This window comes from Peromyscus leucopus, chromosome 10 (genome assembly GCF_004664715.2).
Source record: "Peromyscus leucopus breed LL Stock chromosome 10, UCI_PerLeu_2.1, whole genome shotgun sequence".
Lineage (NCBI taxonomy): Eukaryota > Metazoa > Chordata > Mammalia > Rodentia > Cricetidae > Peromyscus > Peromyscus leucopus.
The window spans coordinates 64,279,858-64,304,039 of record NC_051071.1 but is presented as its reverse complement, the minus strand read 5'-3'; the positions used below and the strand labels follow the sequence as shown (position 1 = coordinate 64,304,039).

At 43.6% G+C, this 24,182-nt stretch overlaps 2 protein-coding genes and 1 pseudogene across 2 annotated transcripts in view; 2 read left to right on the top strand and 1 right to left on the bottom strand.

Moving 5' to 3' along the window:
• Positions 1-8,167, top strand: part of Igfbp7 (insulin like growth factor binding protein 7) — a 62,570-nt gene extending 54,403 nt beyond the window's left edge. Inside the window, 3 exon segments of the mRNA XM_028854408.2 lie at positions 5,075-5,191; positions 5,745-5,871; positions 7,911-8,167. Of these exon segments, the coding sequence (XP_028710241.1) occupies positions 5,075-5,191; positions 5,745-5,871; positions 7,911-7,930 (264 nt within the window). The 3' untranslated portion in view covers positions 7,931-8,167.
• On the top strand, positions 1,804-4,851 carry LOC114705688 (annotated as a pseudogene).
• Positions 8,086-24,182, bottom strand: part of Polr2b (RNA polymerase II subunit B) — a 43,658-nt gene continuing 27,561 nt past the window's right edge. The window contains exons 15-25 of the mRNA XM_028854282.2: positions 23,041-23,239; positions 22,309-22,477; positions 19,929-20,025; positions 18,880-18,974; positions 17,259-17,509; positions 17,090-17,179; positions 16,792-16,899; positions 14,808-14,921; positions 14,277-14,437; positions 8,967-9,162; positions 8,086-8,343 (exon numbers count right to left, since the gene is read on the bottom strand). Of these exons, the coding sequence (XP_028710115.1) occupies positions 8,254-8,343; positions 8,967-9,162; positions 14,277-14,437; positions 14,808-14,921; positions 16,792-16,899; positions 17,090-17,179; positions 17,259-17,509; positions 18,880-18,974; positions 19,929-20,025; positions 22,309-22,477; positions 23,041-23,239 (1,570 nt within the window). The 3' untranslated portion in view covers positions 8,086-8,253. The remainder of the gene's footprint in view (positions 8,344-8,966; positions 9,163-14,276; positions 14,438-14,807; positions 14,922-16,791; positions 16,900-17,089; positions 17,180-17,258; positions 17,510-18,879; positions 18,975-19,928; positions 20,026-22,308; positions 22,478-23,040; positions 23,240-24,182) is intronic.

Sequence of the window (24,182 nt, the reverse complement as noted above, 5' to 3'; positions counted from 1 at the left end):
TGGAAGTCCTGCCCTTCCAATGGCTTGGTTCTTGTGTAATGACCTTCACGTCTGAAGGTCAACATATTTTTAGCCTGTCAGTAGAAGGGAAATGGAAGACACCAACTTTCCAGATTTAAAAAACAAAAAACAAAAAACAAAAAAAACCTCACAGCTAGACCATACATTTACAGCTTTGTCCAATTTGTACATTTTAAGGCCTTCCACCTCATACCAAGTCTATGAAGTAAAGAAAAATCTTCAAACTCATGCTAAAAAAGGAAATTTACTTTAAGCAAAACAGCAAAAAACCAGACACACCCTTTTTAGCTTGTTTGCTTTTTCAGCAAGTTCAAAACTGGACGATAGTTTCATTTATTCTGTATGTTTGTTGTTTGGTCAGAGGGGCGACTTCTGGGACTCTGGGAGGGGTTCTGGCCCTATGGTCAGAAGTCTCTCTCTCTAACAGACTATAGAAATCCAGTTCATGTAGCTGAGGGCCAAAAATAAAGAGCAAAGAAAAACAAGGCAGTTCCAGCCTCCGGACATCCTAATCTAATCGGGACTGGAATTCTTGATCTCTGTTCTCGGTCTGTTGGCCTCACTTTCTCCTTAGGAAGCTTCCTCCGCAGTGGGGCGGAATTATCATCACAGCTTAAAGACCTCAGGGGCAGGAGAGCTTTCCCAGCTGCCGGGTGAGAAGCCTTAGCCCACATCAGGGCTCCTGGCAGCCTCTGGCGCCCCCATGTGGCCAGAGGGATTCGGCCACTTCGGAAACCACCGGGCTTGAGTGTAGGTAGTTACCAGCAAATGCCTGGACCACGGTGTAGGCGGAGGTGACCCAGTTCCAGTACATCTGTCCTTCACGGCTGAAACTTCCGTTGAGGGGAATAAAATGGAACTCTGCCTCTGTAAATTGTGCTTTGGAAAGAGAGGGGCAGCAAGGCAACAATGTGGTCAGGAGAATGTGTTCATCTAGGCCCTTCCCCCTCCAAGTTGAAGATCCCCAATGCTTACTGAGGTCAGGGCTTGGGAGGAGAGGAGGGTGGGTGATAGCTTCCAAGAGAAACTGATAAGAAGTTCTGATGTTTCTCTGTGGGTCCCCAAGGAATCTGTCAAATGAGAGGCCAGGGTGACTCGAGGCCCCTAAGTATAGCCTTATTGCCAAATCTTTCCGAGAATCAAGTCTCCATTCAGTGCTGGTTCTATAGCACCCTGGCAAATGATTCTGCCTGGGGAGTCTCTGAAGTTTTGGTCCTGCAAGGCAGGAAGGCAGGTCTTCCCTAGGAGCATCCGTCATTGAGTTGGGGAGCTAGGGGGTTGGAGAGAGGGAACTGGAAAAAAAAAAAAGATTTTCAGTTCTTGGGCGTTCTTTGTTTATTTTTGCGATGCTGGGGATTGAACTTGGGGCCTAGCATGTGCTAGGCAGGGGCTCTAAGCTATCCCCTCTGTGGGGGGAACCTCAGTCGGTTGGTAGAGTAAGCTTGCCTAGCATGTAAGAGGCCCTGGCTTGGATCCCCAGCATGATATAAACAGGACGTAGTGGCACATGGCTCGTAATCCCAGCTCTCAAGAGGTAAAGGCAGAAAGATCATCAGAAGTTCAGCTACATAACAAGTTTAAGGCCAGCCTGGGCTACATGAGACCATGTCTTTAAAAAAACAAAATGGCCGGGCGGTGGTGGCGCACGCCTTTAATCCCAGCACTTGGGAGGCAGAGGCAGGCGGATCTCTGTGAATTCAAGGCCAGCCTGGACTACAGAGTGAGTTCCAGGAAAGGCGCAAAGCTACACAGAGAAACCCTGTCTCGAAAAACCAAAAAAAAAAAAAAAAAAAAAAAAAAAAAATGTTTTCTTTGATAACTAGCAAGGAGTAAATAGCAAACTGGGACGTTCCACAGATTTTCCTATAACTTTGCCATGTGCTGGGCCTCACAGGTGACCTAAAGCAATGGGTTTCGGAGGGCAGCACACAACCCATCAAGGAGACCTGGAACTAACCCAGGGATTGCTACCAGTGTTCTCATGGGCGATTACAAGCTAGAACTCAAATGGGTCTGAGCGTCACGTTTACTACTTATTAAGGTATCATATAACGGTTTCCTATATCCCAAATCCCAACGTACTTTAAAAGGCATTGCTTTGTCTGGGCCGGGATGAACTATCTGAAAAGTCACTGGCCCAGATAGTTACATAAGCCAGTTGTTTCTTCTCCAAGCTCCCGCCACCAGACTGTTAGGAATACAGACAGACATATTTCAGATCACATGCTGTACCAAATCTGGTCTGAGTACAGAAACAGTGTTTGGATAAAAGAGGTTATTAGAGGCTGGATAAGTGTGGTGACAAAGGCCTGTAATCCCAAAGTCGGGACAGAAACCAGAGGATTGAGAAGGCAAGGAATGTGGACTTGACATCCGGTGCCAGCACCCGCAAGTCAGGCGGCTCACAACGGCCTCTGACTCCAGCTCCGAGAGATGCAAAGCCCTCTTCTGGCCTCCAAGGGTGCCCACACCCATGTATGTACATGTATGTACATTAATGAGAATTAAAATAATAATGCTAACAAGAAACCGTATCCAAAGGTGTGTAGAGTTCTGCAGTCATTGGCACTTTTTAAAATGTGTTCCTTATTTACAATAACAAGGTTCTGGAAGAATCTGCTGCAACCAAACTACACTCAGAGCCAGGTGTCAGGGAGTATGTACGGGGGAGGGTGAGACAGGGGGATGGTGAGTTTGAAGCCAACATGAGCTATGGATGAAGAGATCCTTCGAAACATTAAAATAAAACAGCTAGACGCCTAAAGGACCTCATGGTCCCCCTGGTTCTCCCCCAGTTGACCATTTGTGAATAACAGGGTTTCTTTTTAAGATTCTTTTTATCATTGAACCCCTCCCCTGTGGGAAGGGGGGCAGAGGGTGACATCAGTGTCTCTCTCAATTGAGTTCCACTCTGCTTTCTGACCTAGAGCTCCCTGTGAGCTAAACTGGTTAGCCAGCTAGCCACAGGGACTTCTGGTCTCTGCCTACGATGTCCTGAGATTATAGACTCTGAGGATAAAATACTCCCCGCAAAAATATTACCCCATCTTATTAACATAAACTGTTGCACCAGCTACTTGGGGAATCAATGGAAAATGCCTAAAAATTATACATGTCTTCATAACTTTCATTCACGACACTAAATACCTGGTTTTCTCTCAGTATTTGGAGAAACATGGGGGGAAGCCTAGAAGAAGATGAACATTCACTTTATTATAGAAAGAAAAAAACCCGACACTGTAAATCCTTCTCATTACAAAGACAATCAAAATGAACACTGGCTGGGCTCTAAAATAGGCCTGGATAGAATTAAAGGATATTGTTTCATGTAGTTTTTTTTTTAATTCAGTTTCCACAAACCTTAAAATATTTGTACTGAAACTGAGCTGCTAAATGCGTTACAAGGGCCTTTTCCTCCTGTTCTTTACTTATTTTCCTAAGTTCTTATTAACATTCTTTGACCTTTAAAATAGGTGGGAAAGGACAGACATGAAGTAAGGATTGGCCATCAACCAAGAGCAGTGAATCACCCACAGCCTTCTGAATCCCGCCGTGGTATGAACAGAAACAGGCAGGTTTGTCACAGCAACCCGTGACAGGCGTTTCTGACCTCAGGTCTTCAGGAATCGTTTCATGATTCCCAAAGGTCCCAAACTAGCCCTGGTGACAACTTGCCAGTCAAACACGGCCAGTAAGACAGAAAAAAAGGCCCGATACCAAGGAGCAGACTGTCCGAGGGCACTAGTGAAGGCAGCCTGCAGCAGGGTGACCATGTACACTCCACAAGTTTTCCGGGAAAAGCTTAAAACATGATGCTTAAGCGACTTCTTCAGGAAAACACCAAGTGGCGGACACCAGACACTGAAGCCGGTACAGTGGGAGGACCCAGAGGACCTGGGGGCCCAGGATGAGGAGGCAGTGGTCTTAGGGGCCGCGGGGCTCGTGGAGGTAAAGCTGAAGACAAGGAGAGGATCACCAAGCTGGGCCGCCTGGTTAAGGACATGATCAAGTCCCTGGAGGAGATCTACCTGTTCTCCCTGCCCGTTAAGGAATCCGAGATCATTGACTTTTTCCTGGGCGCATCCCTAAAGGATGAGGTTCTAAAGATCATGCCAGTGCAGAAGCAGACTCGGGCTGGCCAGCGGACCAGGCTCAAGGCTTTGGTCGATATTGGGGACTACAATGGTCATCTTGGTCTTGGTGTGAAGTGCTCCAAGGAAGTAGCCACTGCCATCCGAGGGGCCATCATCTTGGCCAAGCTGTCCATTGTCCCTGTACAGAGAGGCTACTGAGGGATCAAGATTGGCAAGCCCCACACTGTCCCGTGCAAAGTGACAGGCCGCTGTGGTCCTGTGTTGGTGCGTCTCAACCCTGCCCCCAGGGGCACTGGCATCGTCTCTGCTCCTGTGCCTAAGAAGTTGCTGATGATGGCTGGTATTGATGACGGCTACACGTCAGCCAGGGGCTGCACTGCCATCCTGGGCAACTTTGCCAAGGCCACCTTTGATGCCATCTCCAAGACCTACAGCTACCTGACCCCCAACCTCTGGAAAGAGACTGTGTTCACCAAACCTCCTTATCAGGAATTCACTGACCATCTTGTGAAAACCCACACCAGAGTGTCTGTTCAGAGAACCCAGGCTCCAGCTGTGGCCACCATATAAGAAAAAATTTATTTATACAAGAAAAATAAAGTGAATTAAATCTGTTTTTTTAAAAAATGATGCTTAAAAGCCAGGTATACATCATTAATCCCAGCACTTGGGAGACAAAGGCAGACAGATCCCCCTAGCCTATATACTGACTTTCAGGCCAGCCAAGGCTACATAGTGAGACCTTGTCTCAAAATAAAACGAAAAGTCACATTGCTAAAGTAAAACTGGCAGAAAGAAACAACTCTATTTCCTAGTCTTCAGAAAAGGGAGGGTCTGAGTAAATTGCTGGATTGACTCTAATTACATTCTGGTAGACACCTTGTACAATTCTGGGAATGTGGCATTTCCAACTTGATGTTTTTGTGCAGAGAACTAAGGCTCTCCTTTCCTTTTCTCAGGTAAAAAGAGACCACTCTGGAGTTCAAAGGACTGAACTCTTGCCTGGTGACCGGGAAAACCTGGCTATTCAGACCCGGGGTGGTCCAGAAAAGCATGAAGTGACTGGCTGGGTGCTGGTGAGTACCAAGAGCTGGCAACAGTTCGTTCTCGGGAGTGGACACGAGGACTTGGCAAAAGTCGCCGGCTGCCTGCCCAAAGCTATTTTTTTCCATTTTTCGAAGCATCCGGTGTTGCTGATAGCTACAGAAACTAATGGAGGAGCTGAAGTTACTTTGTTTTAGAAAAAAATATGAATTAAGAGAATTCTGTTTGCCAAAATTCAAACCAGAATTCTCACACAGAACTAAACGGCCCAAGCACTAATTACGGTTAGTGGTTAGCAAGTATGTGATTTTACTTAACCTTTGATCCTGTGGGTGTTACTCAGATCCTAGCACCCAGTAAGGCATGCCTCCAGCAGGTATGTGTGCCTATCCACATTTTAACTTCCCCGTTGTGATCAGAAACCATCCACGACGAGGGATATGGTAGCTCCACAGCCTCCTGACACAAGACTTTACTATTTCCAACCCTTTGCTCATTCTAGGGACCCCAGGTGTAATGGAAGCCACTGGGGGGGGGGGTGCAGGGAACCACCACAGAGAACTGAGGAGCCTTTATCTTTCACAGGTGTCTCCTCTGAGTAAGGAAGATGCTGGAGAATATGAGTGCCACGCATCCAACTCCCAAGGACAGGCTTCAGCATCAGCCAAAATTACAGTGGTTGATGCCTTACATGAAATACCAGTGAAAAAAGGTAAGTCATCTCACCGTTTAAAAATGAGTGGTGTTTTTGTTTAATAATCGTAAAGTAGCATACATAACAATTAATAAAATCCTGAAATGTACAAGATCCAGAAAGGCATTAAGTATATGTATTTAAAACGTCCTCAGGAGGCAGAGGCAGGCAGATCTCAGTGAGTTCGAGGCCAGCCTCGAACAATGCAAGTTCGAGGATAGCCAGGACTGTTACATAAAGAAACCCTGTCTGGAAAACAAACAAAAACACTCAGGTCCCATGCCTCCAAGAGAACACGTGGATGGCTGAGGGCTCCTGTGGCTTAGAATCTTTCACCTCTTCTCACATAGGAGAATCAAAACTCAGACTTGACTGGGTGGCTTGTATTTCCTGTAACTTCTATCTATGTGGCATTTTCACTTTGTGTTATGACTACTATATTCCATCTCCATTTAAAAGGAAGTGATTGTGGTCAATTTGGTCCTTCACCTTGAGCTTTTAAGAAAAAAAAAAAAAAAAAAAGCTAGACATGTACTGCAGTTCCAGAGGACCTGAGTTCAGTTCCCAGCACCCATATGGGGTATCTCACAACTGCCTAGAACTCCAGCTCCAGGGGATGCTATGTTCTCTTCTGGCCTCCATAAGCACCCACACATGCATGGCATACGTAAATATAAAAACACATTGTGCATAAATAAAAAATAAAAATAAATCTTAAAAGAAAAAAAGCTAGACAGAACATGTTGGCACATACTCAATTCTGTCCTATTTCTCTGTTAAAAAGCTTCCTCCAGAGGACCCCATGTTTCTGTAATACTTTACATGTAGATAGCTCTGCAGAGTGCTGCCTGACTAGACATTCGCTTAGACCCAGAAGAACAAAACTGTCAGCAGCTGTTAGTCATTGCACTGGGCAGGTCACTCGGCTGTGCACTGAAAGGAATCGCCAAGGACCAGTGTATTTGGTCAGATCCCTTTCCGCCAAGAAGTGTGGTAAATAAAGCCAGGCAGTGAAAGAGCTGAGAGCCGGGTCACCTGTGGACATGTAAGCTCTGGAACGTCCCCCTCCACCTGCAGCTCTGAATGAGCTGGACTGCAGAGTCCCTTCACCTCTCTGGATTTTAACTTGAGAAACATGCTCTTCCAAGTTTATGGGAAAGCCCCCCATTCACATATGACCAGTACAGCTGCACTGGCTCTCATTCTTTTTGTTTTGTTTTGTTTTTCGATACAGGGTTTCTCTGTGTAGTTTTTGTGCCTGTTCTGGATCTCACTCTGTAGACCAGGCTGGCCCCGAACTCACAGAGATCTGCCTGGCTCTGCCTCCCGAGTGCTGGGATTAAAGGCGTGCGCCACCACTACCCAGCTCTGGCTCTCATTCTTAAAACCACAGAGCTCACAGTCCATGGGGCACTCCAGCATATCATTATATAATCACTTGCACATCCTTTCTTCCCATGCTTTTGTTTTCTTGCCCCACCCCACCTTTTAATGTGGTATGGGTATTTTACCTGCATGGATGTCTTCAATACCTGCATGCAGTGCCCTCGGAGGCCAGAAGAGGGCATCAGATCCCACAGGACTGGGGTTTTAGACAGTTGAGAACTGCCATGCTGGGAATCAATCCCAAATCCTCTGGGAGAGCAGCCAGTGTTCTTAACTGCAGAGCTACCTCTCTAGGCCCTTGTTTGTTTTCTTTGAAGGATGAGGTCTCTAGCATATGCCTGTAAAATCCCAGCACTTGGGAGGCTGAAGCAGGAGAGTCATGAGTTCAAGACTGACCTGAGCTACATAGTGAGACCCTTTCTTTAAAACTAAAAGGAGAGAAGAGGATGAGAGAATAGGTGGAGGGGGTCTCTCCAGGTTGCCCAGGCTGGTCTTGAACTCTTGGGTTCAAACAATCCTCCTGTCTCAGCCTGAATACTGGGTCTACAGGCACGTTACCATGTCCCTGCCTGTTAGCCACATAATTTAACATTTTCATTGATTTAGAAACTGACCATCTGCCAATTATGTCCACATATGTACCTAATTTTTACTTCTTTCTTCTTAAACAGGTCAAGGTGCTCAGCTATAAACCTGCAGAATACATTAGCCTGTGTAGCTCAAAGTGCTTACTGCAGCTCTAACCCTCTTCTTGCCTGACAAGTTTCTTCTAACCTAATCCACTAACACTCTATTATTACATCCAGCTGACTTTTCATGGAGAACTCAAAGATAACACATCAAGACTATCTACAAAAATGTATTGTTTATTTACAAAAAAGCATGCATAGCTTTAAACAAAACAAATAAAATTCTTATCACAACAGTAGTACATTTTGTCATTTTAAAAAAAACAACTATCACGGAAACAAGACCCTGATATTTCCAGTGTCTGGCTGTGAACTTCCAACAGAACTACACACTCATCATTCGAGGTGCGATGCTCATGGACATAAGCTCCTGGAACAACAGTTTGCACGCATAAGGCATTCGAACCAAAGATATCTGCAAGAGAAAAGAAATAGTAATCAGCAGAACCGTATCAAAGACTCCGCTTTCTACCACACTTCCGGTGAGAGGGAGGCTGTGTGCACCCACCCTGCGCCTCGGCCTCTGTCCTGGCAGGTTTTAGTAGTTCCTCCTTTCTGCCAACAGACACATATTCACCCTTCCTAACCGATGAATTTTAAGTAAACGGCTTAAAAAAATTCTTGGTTGGGCTGAAGAGTGCTCAGTGGTTAAGAACACTGACTGCTTTTCCAGAGGACTGGGGTTCAATTCCCAGCACCCACAGAGCAGCTAGCTCACAACCATCTAACTCCAATTCCAAGGGACCTGATGCCCTCTTCTGGCCTCTGTGGGCACTGCATGCACATAGTACACAAACATACATACAGGCAAAATACTCATATTTAAAAAATTGTTTACAATTCCTCATGCAAGACCATATTATTTCAGAGAAATTGCTTTTCAGCTTGTTTTAGAAAAGTCAAATTATCTTTCCTTGTAAAACTAGCAATCTTAGAGCGGTCATCAAAACTGGAAATCCCAGCCTGTTCCACCATACTAAACCTGCCCTGACTACATCCTAGGACCACCTGCACAAAGAGAATAAAGTGTCCACACACCTGGGTTTTGTTCCGGCAGCCCCTGCATTCATATGTATGAGTTCTGGTGTTAGCAATCGCCATTATTCCACAAAGATTACACACGTGAACCTGATACGGATCTGATGCCTCAAACAACCTCTCTCTTAAGAACTGTGCAGCACCGTGGGCAATCTGACAATCTCGTTCCATTTCTCCAAAACGCAGGCCGCCATCACTGTTGATAAGAAAACAAAACTTACTTACTTACTGTGGGTATATGTAAATGCCAGTGTCACTGCACAGGTGTGGAGGGCAGAGGGCAGACTGCAGGAGTCCGTTCTCTCCTGGAACTCACATGGTTAGGCTTAGCTAGCGTAAGCGCCTCTACCCACTGAGGCACCTCGCTAGCGCTGCACTGACCCTCACCTCACCTCCATGACTAATGACGGGTGAAGCAGCAGCAGCACAGAACCAAGTTCGACGGTTCTGCCCTGGCAATCTCCCTAACCTGGTGAGGAGGGGAAAGTCAGCCAAGCATTTAGTAATCATCAAAAGGTCTCCAGATGAAGTAGAGAGAAAACTTGCTCAAGTACAGCATACAATTTTCCTCATCAAATGCAGAGCAGTACAAAGCAGAGGCTCATCATGCTATCATTTAACTTTCCAGAATTCAACTCTATACTTGAAAGCGAATTTAAAAAGTCAATCTAGATAAAACAGCTTCTCAATAAGGGATTCCCCAGCAATCGAGGCAGAAATGATAAATGCAGTAACAAACACAATGGAACAGGCGAGTGATTACGGGTTTCCCCATGTACAGTTACACGCATTCAATGACCACACAATTTTTAACGATGGCCTCCTTAATGTAACACATGCTCTTGTGATCTCAAGATTGAATAAACCTCTGGGCTTATAATGCTGTTACTACAACACCGGCTCATAATGAACTTCCTATATTGACAGTTGGTAAATAGAGGAAGAGAGCATTTACCCTGCCTCTATTACAGGAACCACACCACCAGGGAACTAGCTGATGGGCCAGCCTTACAAGTGTCTGCCCAGCTAACAATAGATGGACAGATAAAAATTAGACTCTCGTCCGTTTGTACTCTCTAGTTCATCAAAGGCTTTACACAATCAACAGCTTCTACAGTCATGAAAAGAAAGGCTCCCAGATGTTAGAAGTAAATAATGCCATGAAGTATTACTACCCAAACCTCAAAGTCCAGATCTCATTAAGCCTCCAAATGCAATTACCTCCTTACAGAAACAAGGAAGTCCCAGGCCTGGGAGGCAAGCAGCATGTCCAAGACCAACAATCAAGTTTCCTCAACTCATAAAATTCAAAGGAAAAAGTCTGAGGGCAACAGAACCCAACAAAGCCCACTGAGATGACTCAGTGGGTAAAGGTGCATCCAGTTCAACTCCTGGAACCCACATGATAGAAGGAAACTGACTCCAGCAAGTTGTCCTCTAACACCCACATGCATGCACGCACGCACACACACACACACACACACACTGTAAAATTAAAAATAAACTGTTTAAAAGGAACTTAATAGACACACCAATTGCAAACCATGCCTTTATTTGCATCCTGACTAATAAAGCTTTTTTAAAATTATGCAATAAATCTGTATGTGATGGTGCACATCTTTAATCCCAGCACTCTAGGAGGCAGCCCATCCTGATCTACATATATACAAGTTCCAGAACAGCCAGAACCACAGAGAGACCCTGTCTCAAAACAAAAAACAAAAACCAACAAACAAAAATGCAATACAGCAACCCTGCCCCCTAGATATTTGGTAATATTTAGGAGGTATTCTGGTATTTTTGTGGGGGGGGGGGTGTGAGTACCTACATCTGTGTATGAACACCGCCCATGTGCCTAGTGCCCTCAGAGACTAGAAGAGGGAACCAGAGTTACAGGGGGTTGAGCCACCACATAGGTGCTCGGAGCCTTTGGAAGTGTGTTTCATGCTCTCGTCCACTGAGCCTTCCACAGCCCCAATGTGCTTTCCAGTGAACTCATCTTCAGCACAGAGGTTCTCAAGTTACAGTCTGTGGGCTCAGGAAGATCACACTGCATTATAACACAGTGGTAGTACTGAGACCACACTGCTTCAGAACACAGTGGTAGTACTGAGACCACACTGCTTCAGAACACAGTGGTGGTACTGAGACCACACTGCTTCAGAACACAGTGGTGGTACTTAGACCACACTGCTTCAGAACACAGTGGTGGTACTTAGACCACACTGCTTCAGAACACAGTGGTGGTACTTAGACCACACTGCTTCAGAACACAGTGGTGGTACTTAGACCACACTGCTTCAGAACACAGTGGTGGTACTTAGACCACACTGCTTCAGAACACAGTGGTGGTAGTACTGAGACCACACTGCTTCAGAACACAGTGGTGTCACTTAGACCACACTGCTTCAGAACACAGTGGTGGTACTTAGATCACACTGCTTTAGAACACAGTGGTGGTACTTAGACCACACTGCTTCAGAACACAGTGGTGGTACTTAGATCACACTGCTTCAGAACACAGTGGTGGTACTTAGATCACACTGCTTTAGAACACGGTGGTGGTACTGAGACCACACTGCTTCAGAACACAGTGGTGGTACTTAGATCACACTGCTTTAGAACACAGTGGTGGTACTTAGACCACACTGCTTCAGAACACAGTGACTTCTGTCTCTGTGCCGACACCTGCACTGATGGGGACAAAGTAAACAGGACTCCTGGTGGCTCAGCACAAACGAAGGCAGAGGAATAATATTAAGCGGTGATACCTCCCCTTGCATGAAGGAAGACCAGTTTTACTTCAACAATGACACCAATTACGTTGACTCAAACTTGGTTATCAAACAATGAAACGAAAGGAACTGAACAAAGTCAAGCTTTTACTCCAAGGAAAACCATTTTAAGAATGTACTACCAAAACAATTAAAAGTTTGAGCTTCTAAGCAAAAATTAGAATTTTACAAAATTACCCGCCACTTCAGGCCCTACAGCTTCCTATACTTAAAGGATTTTCTAAAAGACCTCAGTGGTACAATGTTTACAAGTGTGGTTGTTTGTGTGGGGGGGTGGGGTGGGGGGTGGAATAGAATTTAACGTTAGAAAATCTGTAATTCAGTGAATCGTTATTTCCCAAATGATAAATTATAATACTATAAAATTATGCACGTGACACAATTTGGCAGAGGGGGCAGTGCTGGGGACTTGCACATCCTTGCACATCCCCAGTAAACCAATGATTTTAATATATGAATATAAAAAAATTCACCGATAAGGCTTCAGATTTCTCATTACAACTACCCTTTCATAAACTACACTTGGTGGAGCTGGAGAGAGGGTGGCGTGACAGTTCACAGCACCTGCTGCTCTTGCAGAGACCTGCGTTCAGTCCCCTGCATCCACTTGCAGCTCAGAAGCACCTGTAACTGTGGTTCCAGAGCACCCGAGAGTCTCTGCTGGCCTCTGCTATCACCAGGTATGCAGACAGTGTGCACACACACATGCAGGCAAAATTCCCAAACACTTTTCAAATACAAAAAGAATGAAACTGTAATTCAGCTGGTGTGTTCCTCATGCCAGTATTCACACTTTGGGAGGCTGCAGCAAAACTGCCCTAAGTTTGAGGCCATTCTAAGCAATACGGTGTTTTACACATACACACACACACACCCTAATAGAGAGAAAAAAGGAGAAACAAAAGAAAAAAGAAACAAATCGCCAACAACAATGGTGCAGACCTGTAATCCTAGCACTTAGGAGGCGAAAGCAGGAGGTTGCCATGAATTCAAAGTGAATTCACATAATGAATGCCAGGCCAGAAATCCAGGATTATATAAAAAGATACTGTCACGGGCTAGAGAGATGGCTCAGCAGTTAAGAGCACTGGCTGCTCTTCCAGAGGTCTTTGAGTTCAATTCCCAGCACCCTCATGGTGGCTCACAGCATCTTAATAGGACCTGATGCCCTCTTCTGGCATGCAGTTATATATACAAGCACTCATATATAAAATATAAATAAATAAATTTTTTAAAAAAGATACTGTCACATAAGAAACAAAAACCTACAACTTGTCAGACAGAATGGCATACCCCTGTGATCTCAGCACTCAGGAGGCTGACTGAGTTAGGAGAGCCATGAATTCCACTGGCTCAAGAATAAATGAAAATAAAGATTAAAAAGAATTACTAGAGTAGCTCTTCATTTTAGTATGGCATCAAAAAATAATATTCCTCCCTTCTCCCACCAGACAGCTATCTGTATAACATCAGATCTCCCTCAAATAAGTATAAAAAAACAATACCGGGCCAGTGAGATGACGAGGTGGGCAAAGGTGCTTGCTGCCAAGCCTGACCACCTGAGTTCAATCCCAGGACCCCCATGGTAAAAGGTGAGAACCAAATTCCCACAAGTTGTTCTCTGACCTCCACGCTCACATGGCTTACACATGCCTATACACAAAATATATACATGTAATGAAAATATTTTTCTTAAGTACAATATTGAGCTTGAGTGGTGACACACACCTATAATCCCAACAGTTGGGAGGTGGAGGCAGGAAGATCCAGCCACAACTATATAACAAAAGAGTAAGTCTAGCCTGTGGTATATATGAGACCCTATCTAAAGAAAAAAATGGGATCGGGGAAGATAGGGAGGGAGGCAGGGGAAGGCGGAGGGAAATGCAAAATATTGCAATGGAACTAATTCAGAAGTAGAAGAATCCAGCTGCCTTCCAGTTCACTAAAGAAATCTGAAAAACTAACCCAATATCACTCTTATCACTGAGCTTACTTAGAAATAGACTGATTTTTCACTAAACATGTACTAATACGTAATGGGTTTATCATTGTTTTTAAATAAACATTTTAAATTTCAGTCTAATCTCTACTGCAATAAGTCTCAAAAGACATAACTCACATCAACAAAGTTCTCTAGGGGTCCTGAGATCGAGTACTTGATAGCCACTCTTTTATAGCTAACTCTAAAGTTTTACAAAGGAAACTGTATGACACCTGGATATGCTGAACATAATCAGAGATGAGCTGGGGCTCTGGCTCATTGTTGGAGCACTGGCCTAGAATGTCCACGGCCCTGACTGTAAAGAAGAGAGGGAAAGAATCATGACATCAGAGGCTAGAGTGAGGAAGGAGGGGTAAGCACCGAGTAACAAGACACCATGTGCTGGTGACTACAGTGAGGTGACAGGACACAGGCCGTCATTACACCGCTGTCTACCTCTATACATGCTGACCGTTCTCAAGTGAAAGGCTAGTTAAATAATACACAACAATGACGCCGCAGCTCCCTTACCGAGATCTACCCTCCATGGGCTGTCTATTAAGGATCTGAATTGGTCCCCTAGCACGAGAATGAATTTTGTCATCCACCATATGCTTCAAACGCTGGTAGTAAGTGGGGCCAATAAAAATCTGTGATGTGATTTTTCGACCAGTGAATCCATTGTAGAGTACCTGAAAACAGACAGATTTTGCCGCACATAACTAAAAATATTAAACAAGTTCAAAAATGCATATGCATATCTATACTCCTACTTACATAAGAATCAAAACTAGCCTATATATACTGAGACCATAGGTATCTTGGAATGGAAAGGGTAGTGACTGGAAGGGGACTTTCAAGGCATAAAAACATTCTGGGTAATTTCTTTCCTCAGTGAGGGTATGAGACCCATAGATGTGTTTACTTTGTGAAACTTCATCATGCTGCATGCTTATTATGACTTGTACATGCAAAAGGCTTTCTTTTAAAGAATAAAAGTACACCACACAAAACATGCTTGTTACATACATTAATAAGGTCCTTTTATGATAGTAAATATACCTCATTTCCTCTGAGATGGTAGCCATAGTCAGATAAAAGATTAGAAATCTTCTGCACATTGACAGCGTCATTAAAGGGAGTGGCATCACCAATTTCACCCTTGTTAGCAGAGACCTTTGGAATAAATGCATGTGTGAGAGAAGTTACAAATCAGTAAAGATATACCCAACTAGTATTTTCTATAAAAGAAAGGTCTTAAAATTAAACACTGTTATAAAGGTTGTGATACACTGAGACTCATTTTATTAATATCTTACCTAGGATAGTTGTAACAAAGTAATTCCCAAAAAAAGGCTACAAGGCTCTGAAATGCAAGTCTATCCTTGGGATCATGTTCAAAGACACTGAGAATCCCAAATACCTCTAATGTACTCAAGGAAAGTAGCATCTTAATGTCTTAAAATGGCATATGTCATTAAGTCGCTTATAACATTAAGTCATAAACCGACATTCGTGTGTTAGATTACTACTATACTACTTTAGTAAGATGCCCAAACCAGAAAACTTCCCCTGAAAGATGCATGCACAGCTGATACCAAAATTAACACTCCTAAAGCCATTCTGAGCTAACCATCCATGAACGAACTATCTATAGAAAAGAGCTAGTTGCTATAACCACAAATATATGCAAAGGCTGTATGTACTATATCTTAGGGAAAAAAATCTGTCTTGAGCCCCATTGGCACAATTGGATAGCACAAGGTACTTATGTAAAAAATCTTATTTGGCAATACTTTGCCCTTTTTCATATGTGCAAACACATGTGGTGTCTGCTGGTGTCTGAGTATGTGTATAGGAAGAGAATACACATCCACGTATAGAGGCCAGAAGAGGACATCGGGTGTGCTGGTTAGTTTGCAACCTGAACCGAGGTAGAGTCATCTGGGAAGCGGGAGCCTCAGTGGAGGGACTGCCTCCATCAGACTGCCCTGTGAAGCACTATCTTGATTAATAACTGACAGGGAAGGGCTCAGTCCACCAGGAGTGCAGCCACCCATGACCAGGTGGGCCTGAGATGTGCAACACCACACTGGGCAAGCCAAAGGGAGTGGCACTATTAGGAGGTGTGGCCTTGTTGGAGGAACTGTGTCACTGTGGGCTGGGCTTGGACGTCTCCTATGCTCAAGCCACACTCAGTGACAGCTCACCTCCTGTTGCCTTTGGATCAAGATGTAGAATTATCAGCTCCTTCTCCAACACCATGTCTGCCTGCGTGCTGCCATGTCCCACCATGATGCTAATGAACTAAACCTCTGAACTGTAAGCGAGCCTCAATTAAATGTTCTTTATAAGAGTTGCCATGGTCATGGTGTCTCTTCACAGCAATAGAAACCCTAAGACACCCTTTCTTCCTCAACTTGTTTTTCGTCACGGTATTTTATTTATCATGGCAAGAGTGACAAAAACTAAGACATCAGGTTTCTTGGTCCAGCACTTTTCATATTCCTCTGAGACAGGTCTCTCACTCACTGAACCTGAAGCTGGGCTCATGACCAACAAGCCACAGTGATTCTCCTGTCTCCACATACATCAAAGCATTGGGGTTATAGGTCATCATCGCCTTCCCTCACCCCATTATTTGTATATTTATTTACGCAGAGATCAGAGGTCAACTTGTAGGGATCAGGCCTGTCCTTCCATCACGTGGGTACAGGTCTGACCTCAAGCAGTCAGGCTTGGCAACACTCTCCCTGACTTGCTGAGCCATTTTACCAGCCCCGGTATTATGGCTTTCTACATGGATGAACTCAGGTACTCATGCTTACACAGCAAATGCTCTTAGCCACAGGGTCAAACCCCAACCCTCCCCCCCAGGAGTTTCCTAAAAACAAAGAAGGACGAAAAGGTAGAATAATAACCACTATGAAAGTAGGAAAACATATAGCTTTTAGCACAGTATCTTGGCTCAAATATCTGAGAAGTAATCACCATGTTCAAAGAAACATCAACGTGGAACCTGTTGTTTTTGAAGACAAAATCTTACCTTCCCTTGAAGACATTCAATCAAGTGACCAATCGTCATTCGAGAGGGGATAGCATGGGGATTTATGATGATATCCGGAGTTATGCCTTCACAGGTGAAGGGCATATCCTACAAGGAAAATTTTAAGAGGCGTAAAGATGCTGGAATCTCTCAGAGCCAAAGCTAGAGCTGACACTGCTCAAAGGACTCTCTGTGTGTCCTAATTCTCTTCCACATGGTGGGTTAACACGAAAATTTAAAACAAAATCGAGTTATGGGAAATTTTAATGAATTTTTCAATACAACTCCAGGCACCTACCTCTTGTCTATACTGAATACCACAAGTACCCTTCTGACCATGTCGGCTGGCGAATTTGTCTCCAATCTGTGGAATTCTAACAGAGCGTACCTGATTACACACAAAAATAGGTTAGGAACAGAAATGCAATTAATTTCTAAAACTATCTACAGAATGAAGCTATACTCACCCTTATTTTACAAAATTTATATCCTTCCTGGTTGAGAGTCACCATAACTTGGTCCACGATGCCCGTCTCACTCGTTCTGAGGAAAGTGCTACAGTCTCTCTTGGTGTACCGGCGGTTGGTGCTCTCCAGTTCATCCTCGTTTTCAGGTAAGGTGACTGTTTTGCCTATGATAACGTCATCCCCTGATACACGAACGCCTGGAGCTATCAAACCATCATCATCCAACTTGTCGTAAATGGCATGCCTCATACCTGTGAGGAAACAGACAAGGAATTTTCTTAAAGGACACTAACAAAAAATATTTAAAATGTGTAATTCTCCCAACAAGCAGGAGAAACCACATACATAACTGATCCAAATCAGTGATAATTCACAGGAAATCCTGCTCATGACTGTCCTTACTCCAAACACTATAAACTTCTGCACTCTGATACCATAGCTTATTAAAAAAAAAATCTACTATAGCTGGGCATGGTGCCACATGCCCTAAATCCCAGCACTCAGGAGGCTGAAGCAGGTAGATCACTATCAGTTCAAGGGCAGCAAAGGCTACATAGCAAAAACCATTTCAACATGGGGGTGAGGAGGAAGAGGGTCTGGAGAGATGGATCAGCAGTTAAGATCACTAGCTGTTCCTCCAGAGGACCCAGGTTCAATTCCCAGCAGCCACATGGCAGCTCACAACTGTCTGTAACTCCAGTTGGATGCCCTCTTCTGGCTTCCATAGTCATTGGACATACATGCAAGCAAAACACTCATACACAGAAGAAAAAAAAAATAAAAAAACAGAAGAAAGAAAGAAATCTACTAAGAAAAAAAAAGGAACTTGGTAGAAAGTCAGATTCTACCAAGAGACACATTTCCTAGAGGCTTTCTTAAGCGTGCAGCCATTGTTACATAAGAAAGAATGCCTGTGTCCTTCATATAGTCTCCCACAGAAATCAGGAGTTGTGCTCACCTTCACTCCCTAGACAGTTTCTCTGTGTAAAAGTCCTGGCTGTCCTGGAACTCACTCTGCAGACCAGGCTGGCCTTGACCTTAGAGATCTGCCTGCCTCTGCCTCCAAAGTGCTGGGATCAAAGTAGTGTGCCACCACTGCCTGGCTGAGCTGTGCATCTTAATTCCACCTACATTCAAGGAAACATACACACTACACCTCCCACAGGGTCAAACTGTGGCAGATAACCCATTTTCCTAGGAGATTCTATCAATCCCTGTAAGTACTTTTTAAGTACATTGTGCAAGTACTAACAAGATGAAACAGAACTGCTAGACATGTTTTCACCCTTTTTTAAATGTTTAGCAGTATTTCGCTGGTAACTCTCACAGCTTGCACCACAGTTTAGGGGACCCTTTAGAACAGGAACAAAGAGCACAGTGAGAACAGAACGCAGCTGGAGGCGTGGCCCACAAACCACACAGCCTCCCGTGCTTTCTCAACTGTCTTCCCACAGGCTGAAGGGAGGAAGTATCTGCAGTGGGATGCTCTGAAGTCTAAGCTCTAAGAGAACCGCAGGACACACTCCCATCACAGAAGGACAGCCTGCAGCCTGGCAACACCACACAGGCCTTTACAGTAAGTGACCCGTAAACACCACAGTGTGACGTCGGTGCCTCTTACCCTGGCATGTTTCACGTGTAGGCTTCTCAAACACTTCTTCTTGATCAAATCCTTTCTTAGACTCCTGTTCTTTGTATGATCGGTAGAAAACAGACCTGAAAACAGAGTTCCAAAGGTGATTTCTAGTTTCCTTTAGTAAAGAGGGATTAGATTACAGCAATGGCATTTGGCTTAACTGACATTTGGGAGACAATTTGAACCACAAAGCAGGGACAAGTCACAATGAACCAGGGTCAAGGTTCAGTCCCTAATGGGCTTTCCATGTAGCATCTGACTCACAACTGTAAACACCTGCCATCACAGGTGAGATCGGGAAGAACCCAGGTGCCTGAGTCCAGCCTCCTCCCGACAGAGGTCCTCTCATAACAGGCCTAAGCAATGCCCACCCAGGTCTGCTCAGGTATCTCCACTGAGGCGATTTACAGGAAGCCATAAACACCCACGCTTCAGTCCTGGTGCTAGCCTATAAATTACACAGGCAGAAAATGTCCTCTCTAAATTCCCTGTGTTTTAAGCAACCTTTTCATGCTATATATTTAAGATTAATTTTTTTGTCATTAAAAAAGGAGAAAAACAGGAAGCCAAATGTGGTGGTGTACTCTGTAACCCCAATACTCAGAAGACAGAGGCAGAAAGAAGGACTGCCATGACGTCAAAGTCAGTTTAGACTACATAGTAAGTATGAACTATATAGCAAACAAACAACTACAATTGTATATTGAACAAACAAGAATACAAAGAAAACACACCATAATTTTACCAATTATTTTGGAATTCTAAGGTTTCTTTTGTATTACCTAAATGCAAATATATATTTGCTTACAACAGGAAAACATTTAAAATATGACATCTGAGAACCCAGAGACCCAAGAATCCCTGTCTGGAGCTGTGTGACACAGGGACCAATGAAACAGAACAAAGGACACTCAACTATGTGTGATATTTCTGCTTTTTGATTAGAGCAGTCAAATCCATTCTTAAAAAACTTTTTTTTAAAAAAATGTATTTCCACTGTATCTGTGTTTCAACAAATTTTACCACAAGCTGACCTGAAAAAGCCTCGATCCACCGCTGAACGATTCATGATAACAGAGTCTTCTTGATTATAGCCCGTGTATGATGCAATAGCCACAATTGAGTTGATTCCTGCAGGACATTGAATAACACACATTAAAGGACCATCTGGGCAGCAGGGAAACCTATCCTTTCTTTGAAATCCATTTTCTTCAATCATACCTGTCACAAACGTTTGGATGTTGTGTCCTGGAAATTGTCGATGTCTACTCCTCCCTGAACCTGTGTGTGAGTCAACTACTCTGCTAGCTAAAGGCCCCTCCCCAAACTGTCACTCCCAGTGACTCCACCCTTACTCTTAGTAGCTCTCATCCAAGTCAGTGTGTAGTCAGAGTGCTTCCCCAATCCTACAGAAACTCTGTACATTATTATTACTATTATTATTATTCTCATGGATCAAAGGTAAGGAAGTATGTGTGACCCCGAAGTGAATAAGCAATGGCCTCAAGCCTGAGACCCTCGCCTCTTAACTTCCAGTTTTAAATATGAAACTGGTCCTACCCTGCTGCTCTCTCCCCACGCCACCACGGAGTGCCGCAGTCTTTCCAGACACAATTAATTCTTAGTACTGCTGCCCAGACTACTTTTCCTGATAAAGAGCTGGGTCTATCATCTGACACTCGGGCGAGGCTGAGGCAGGAGGATCACTCTAGCTCAGGAATTTGTAAACATCCTGGGCAACATAAGATCATCCAGTCTTTAGAGTATAGGGAAGAAGGAACGGAAGAGGGAAGATGGACTAGGGAGGGAGAGAAGGGAACAGGAGAAGAAAGGCGGCCAGCACATGGCTCAGAGGGTAAAGGCATTTGCTGTGCAAGCCTGGCAGCCCGAGCCTGACCCCAGAACTGTCCCTATGATCATATGCACGGCATGGCACCCACACACAGTGTGATAAATAACAGAGACTGGTTATTGCAAAGAATTAAGAAGCCAGGAATGCTGGCCCATAGTATTCCCAGCACTCAGAAGACGTAAGTAGAAAAATCAGTCTATGCTACATAGTGAGCCAGCCTGGTCTATAAGAGACTTTTCTCAAATAAAAAAAAAAAAGAAAATTGATAACACAGCATAGCATAGTAAATTAAAGTATTAAAAAGTGTTGAAACTGAAGAAAGCACTAGACGATCCATGAAATCACAGGTCCACGGATCAGCAGATTTAATACTGTGGAAATGGCCACCATACCAAGGGAACGCTACACGTTCATTGCTTTACCAACAAAATTCCCAGTGCCATTCTTCAGATACAGAAAAAGCAATCTTACCATTCATTTGAAAGCACAAGACAAGGCAATCTGGAGCATAAAAAGTACTACCTGATTTCAAATTATACTGCAGAGCCAAAGTAACAAAAATATGAAAAATCAGACACAGGGATCAATGGAATAGAAAAGAGGACACTCAACTATAGCTTGTGTGATATTTCGATTGTGTTCTGACGAAGCTTACTTGCAGTCAGAGGGCAGAGCTAGCCACTAGCTGACCAAAATTAACCATAGAGGTTTGGAGGACTGTAGACAGAGAGGAGAAAGGAAGTAGTAAGTCGGGGCAGGGAGAGGATCTCAACTCCTCCTCACCCCCCTTTGGATGCCAGAACAGTAAAGGTAGGAGGCGACTGGTGGCTACTTCCTATTTCTCTGATCTTTCAGGTTCTTACCCTGATAAAGATTAACTGGATTAACGCTTCAACAGCTACCTAATTTTTCAGGGGTTTTGTTTGCTTTTTAAGATAGGGTCTACTTTGTAAACCTGACTAATCTGATATTCAATACGTAAACCAGGCTGGCCTCAAACTGCGTAAGATCTGCATGCCTCTGCCTCCCAACGGTCGGGTAACTCCAGTACCAGGGATCTGACCATTCTTTCCGCCTCTGTGGACACTGCATGCATGTGGTGCACAGACATACATGCAGGCAAGACATTCTCACACACAAATTCAAATAAGTAAATCTTTAAATGATTCAAGGACCTCAACCTAAGTTCCTAAAACTCAGAAATAGTTTCAGGAAAAATGTGGGGAGTACACTTCAACATATCTGCCTCCCAAGTGCTGGGATTAAAGGCATGCACCACCACTGCCCAGCTATTGTGTGCAATGTTAATCTTCCCAAGCACCTTCCCTTGAAGCATCTTTTTTTTTTAATAATTTATTTATTTTTATTTTATGTGCATTGGTGTTTTTGTCTGTGTGAGGGTCCCCTGGAAGTGGAGTTACAGACAGGAATTGAACCTGGGTCCTTTGGAAGGGCAGTCAGTGCTCTTAACCACTGAGACATCTCTCCAGCCCCCTTAAAGCATCTTGAACATGGCAAAATCTTAAAAAACAAAGCACAAACTGAACAAAGAGCAACAGAACCTGCTGGCAGCTCTCTAAAGCGTAGATATTCCATAGACCGCGTAGTCACCAGTGGTTTCTGAGGATAATAGAGAACATGGGCCAAGGTGTCCATCCGAACATGGAAGTTGGTGATATAAACTCCCATAGCCTGCTTGCCCATAGCGGACTGGTACGTGTTCCTAGGAGACTAATGGTAAAAACAAAAAATAAAAACAATGAATATTTAGTAACAAATCAGAAAAATAACTGGTTAATAAGTTTCTGACTTTTTTCTCAAAGATAGATAAGAACCACTTCCAGCTAAACAAAAACAAGAGGAGGCCACTGCAGTCTGAGTGGGAAACGCCCCTGCAGTGTGGGCATTCCAACACTTGGTTCCCAGGTGATGGTGCTGTCTGGGGAAGTACATCACTGGGGCCAGCTTTGACATTTCAAAGCCACATACTACCCCCACTCTGCACTCTGCTCCATGTTTTTGGATAAGCATGTGAGCTCCCAGGTTCCTACTCCTCTGCCTCTGCTCCTCCAACATGGACTCTTATGCCCTCTGGAAGCTGAACCCAAAATAAACTCCTTTCCTTAAGTTGCCTTTGGTCAAGGTATTTTATCAGAGCAACAGAAAAGTAACTAATACATATGTCCACATGCTGATTGTGTAGGAACTCACACCCTTTGACAAGATTTCGTACTAATTCCTAATATTCATTACTTCCCCGATTCCTTGTGAATCAGGACATAAGTACTACCAACCTGGTTATGATCAGGAAAAGGAATAATAGATGCACAGACGCCAAGAATCATTGATGGGTGAATCTCACAGTGGGTGTATGTGGAACAATAAGCTACTTCTTTCTCCTGTAAATCATCTGGAGTCATTGCAAGCATCACTGTTTCTTCTTCCAGGGTATCAATGTATTCTACTACCCCACTGGCCACCAGATCCTGCCAACTAAAAAAAATTCACTCAGTTCCCTGAAATACTTTAATACAAAGCCTACTTCATAACAACTACTTCTAGTTGTGTTTGTACTAATACGAGAAGAATTTGAACAGACATAGGATTGTTAGTGGCAAAAAAAAAAAAAAAAAAAAACTATTATTTACTTTGTTTTAAAGATCTACACTTGAGGAGTCGGGGTGAAAAGTAGATAATACATAGAATAAGATCTAATAGAATATATATCCACTCGTTACTTCTATTTATTTGTGGAAAGGACATTATTTAAAAAATGGCAAAATTGGCAAGTATAAATGTTCACTTTTTTTACTATACATGTTATTTTACAATATATAGACTTATACTACTATTAAAAGTAAAAGCAAGTTCATCTTTTTTATTATATTTCTTATTAATGCAAGGAGTGGTGGCATAATACCTATACTCCCCATAAGCAGGAAGTTGAAGCAGGAAGCTCATACTTCACTGTGTGTTCTAGATCAGCCTGGCCTATACAGCAAGAATGTTCCCCCCAAAAATATATTACTCACATGTACTATGTTCTGCACTACACAAGTTATTTCTCATTATATTTTAACGTATCAAAACTTTCACACTTCAACACAAACCCAACAAATACAAATAACTAATAACAAAAAAAAAAAATAAGAAAAATAGGGGGCTGAGAGATGGCTCAGCAGTTAAGAGCACTGGCTGCTCTTCTAGAGGACCCGGGTTCAATTCCCAGCACCCACAGGGCAGCTCACACATACACATGCAGGCAAAGCACCAATCCATATAAAATAAAATAAAAATCTTTACATAAAAATAAGTGTGATTGTTGACGGTGAAGCTTCTCCTAGGGCACTGAAAGTATTCAGTGACAGTGGCTGCACCACCTCATCACTAAACTAAAAACCTCACCTGAAGACTTTCCACCAGTTTTTGAATGCAC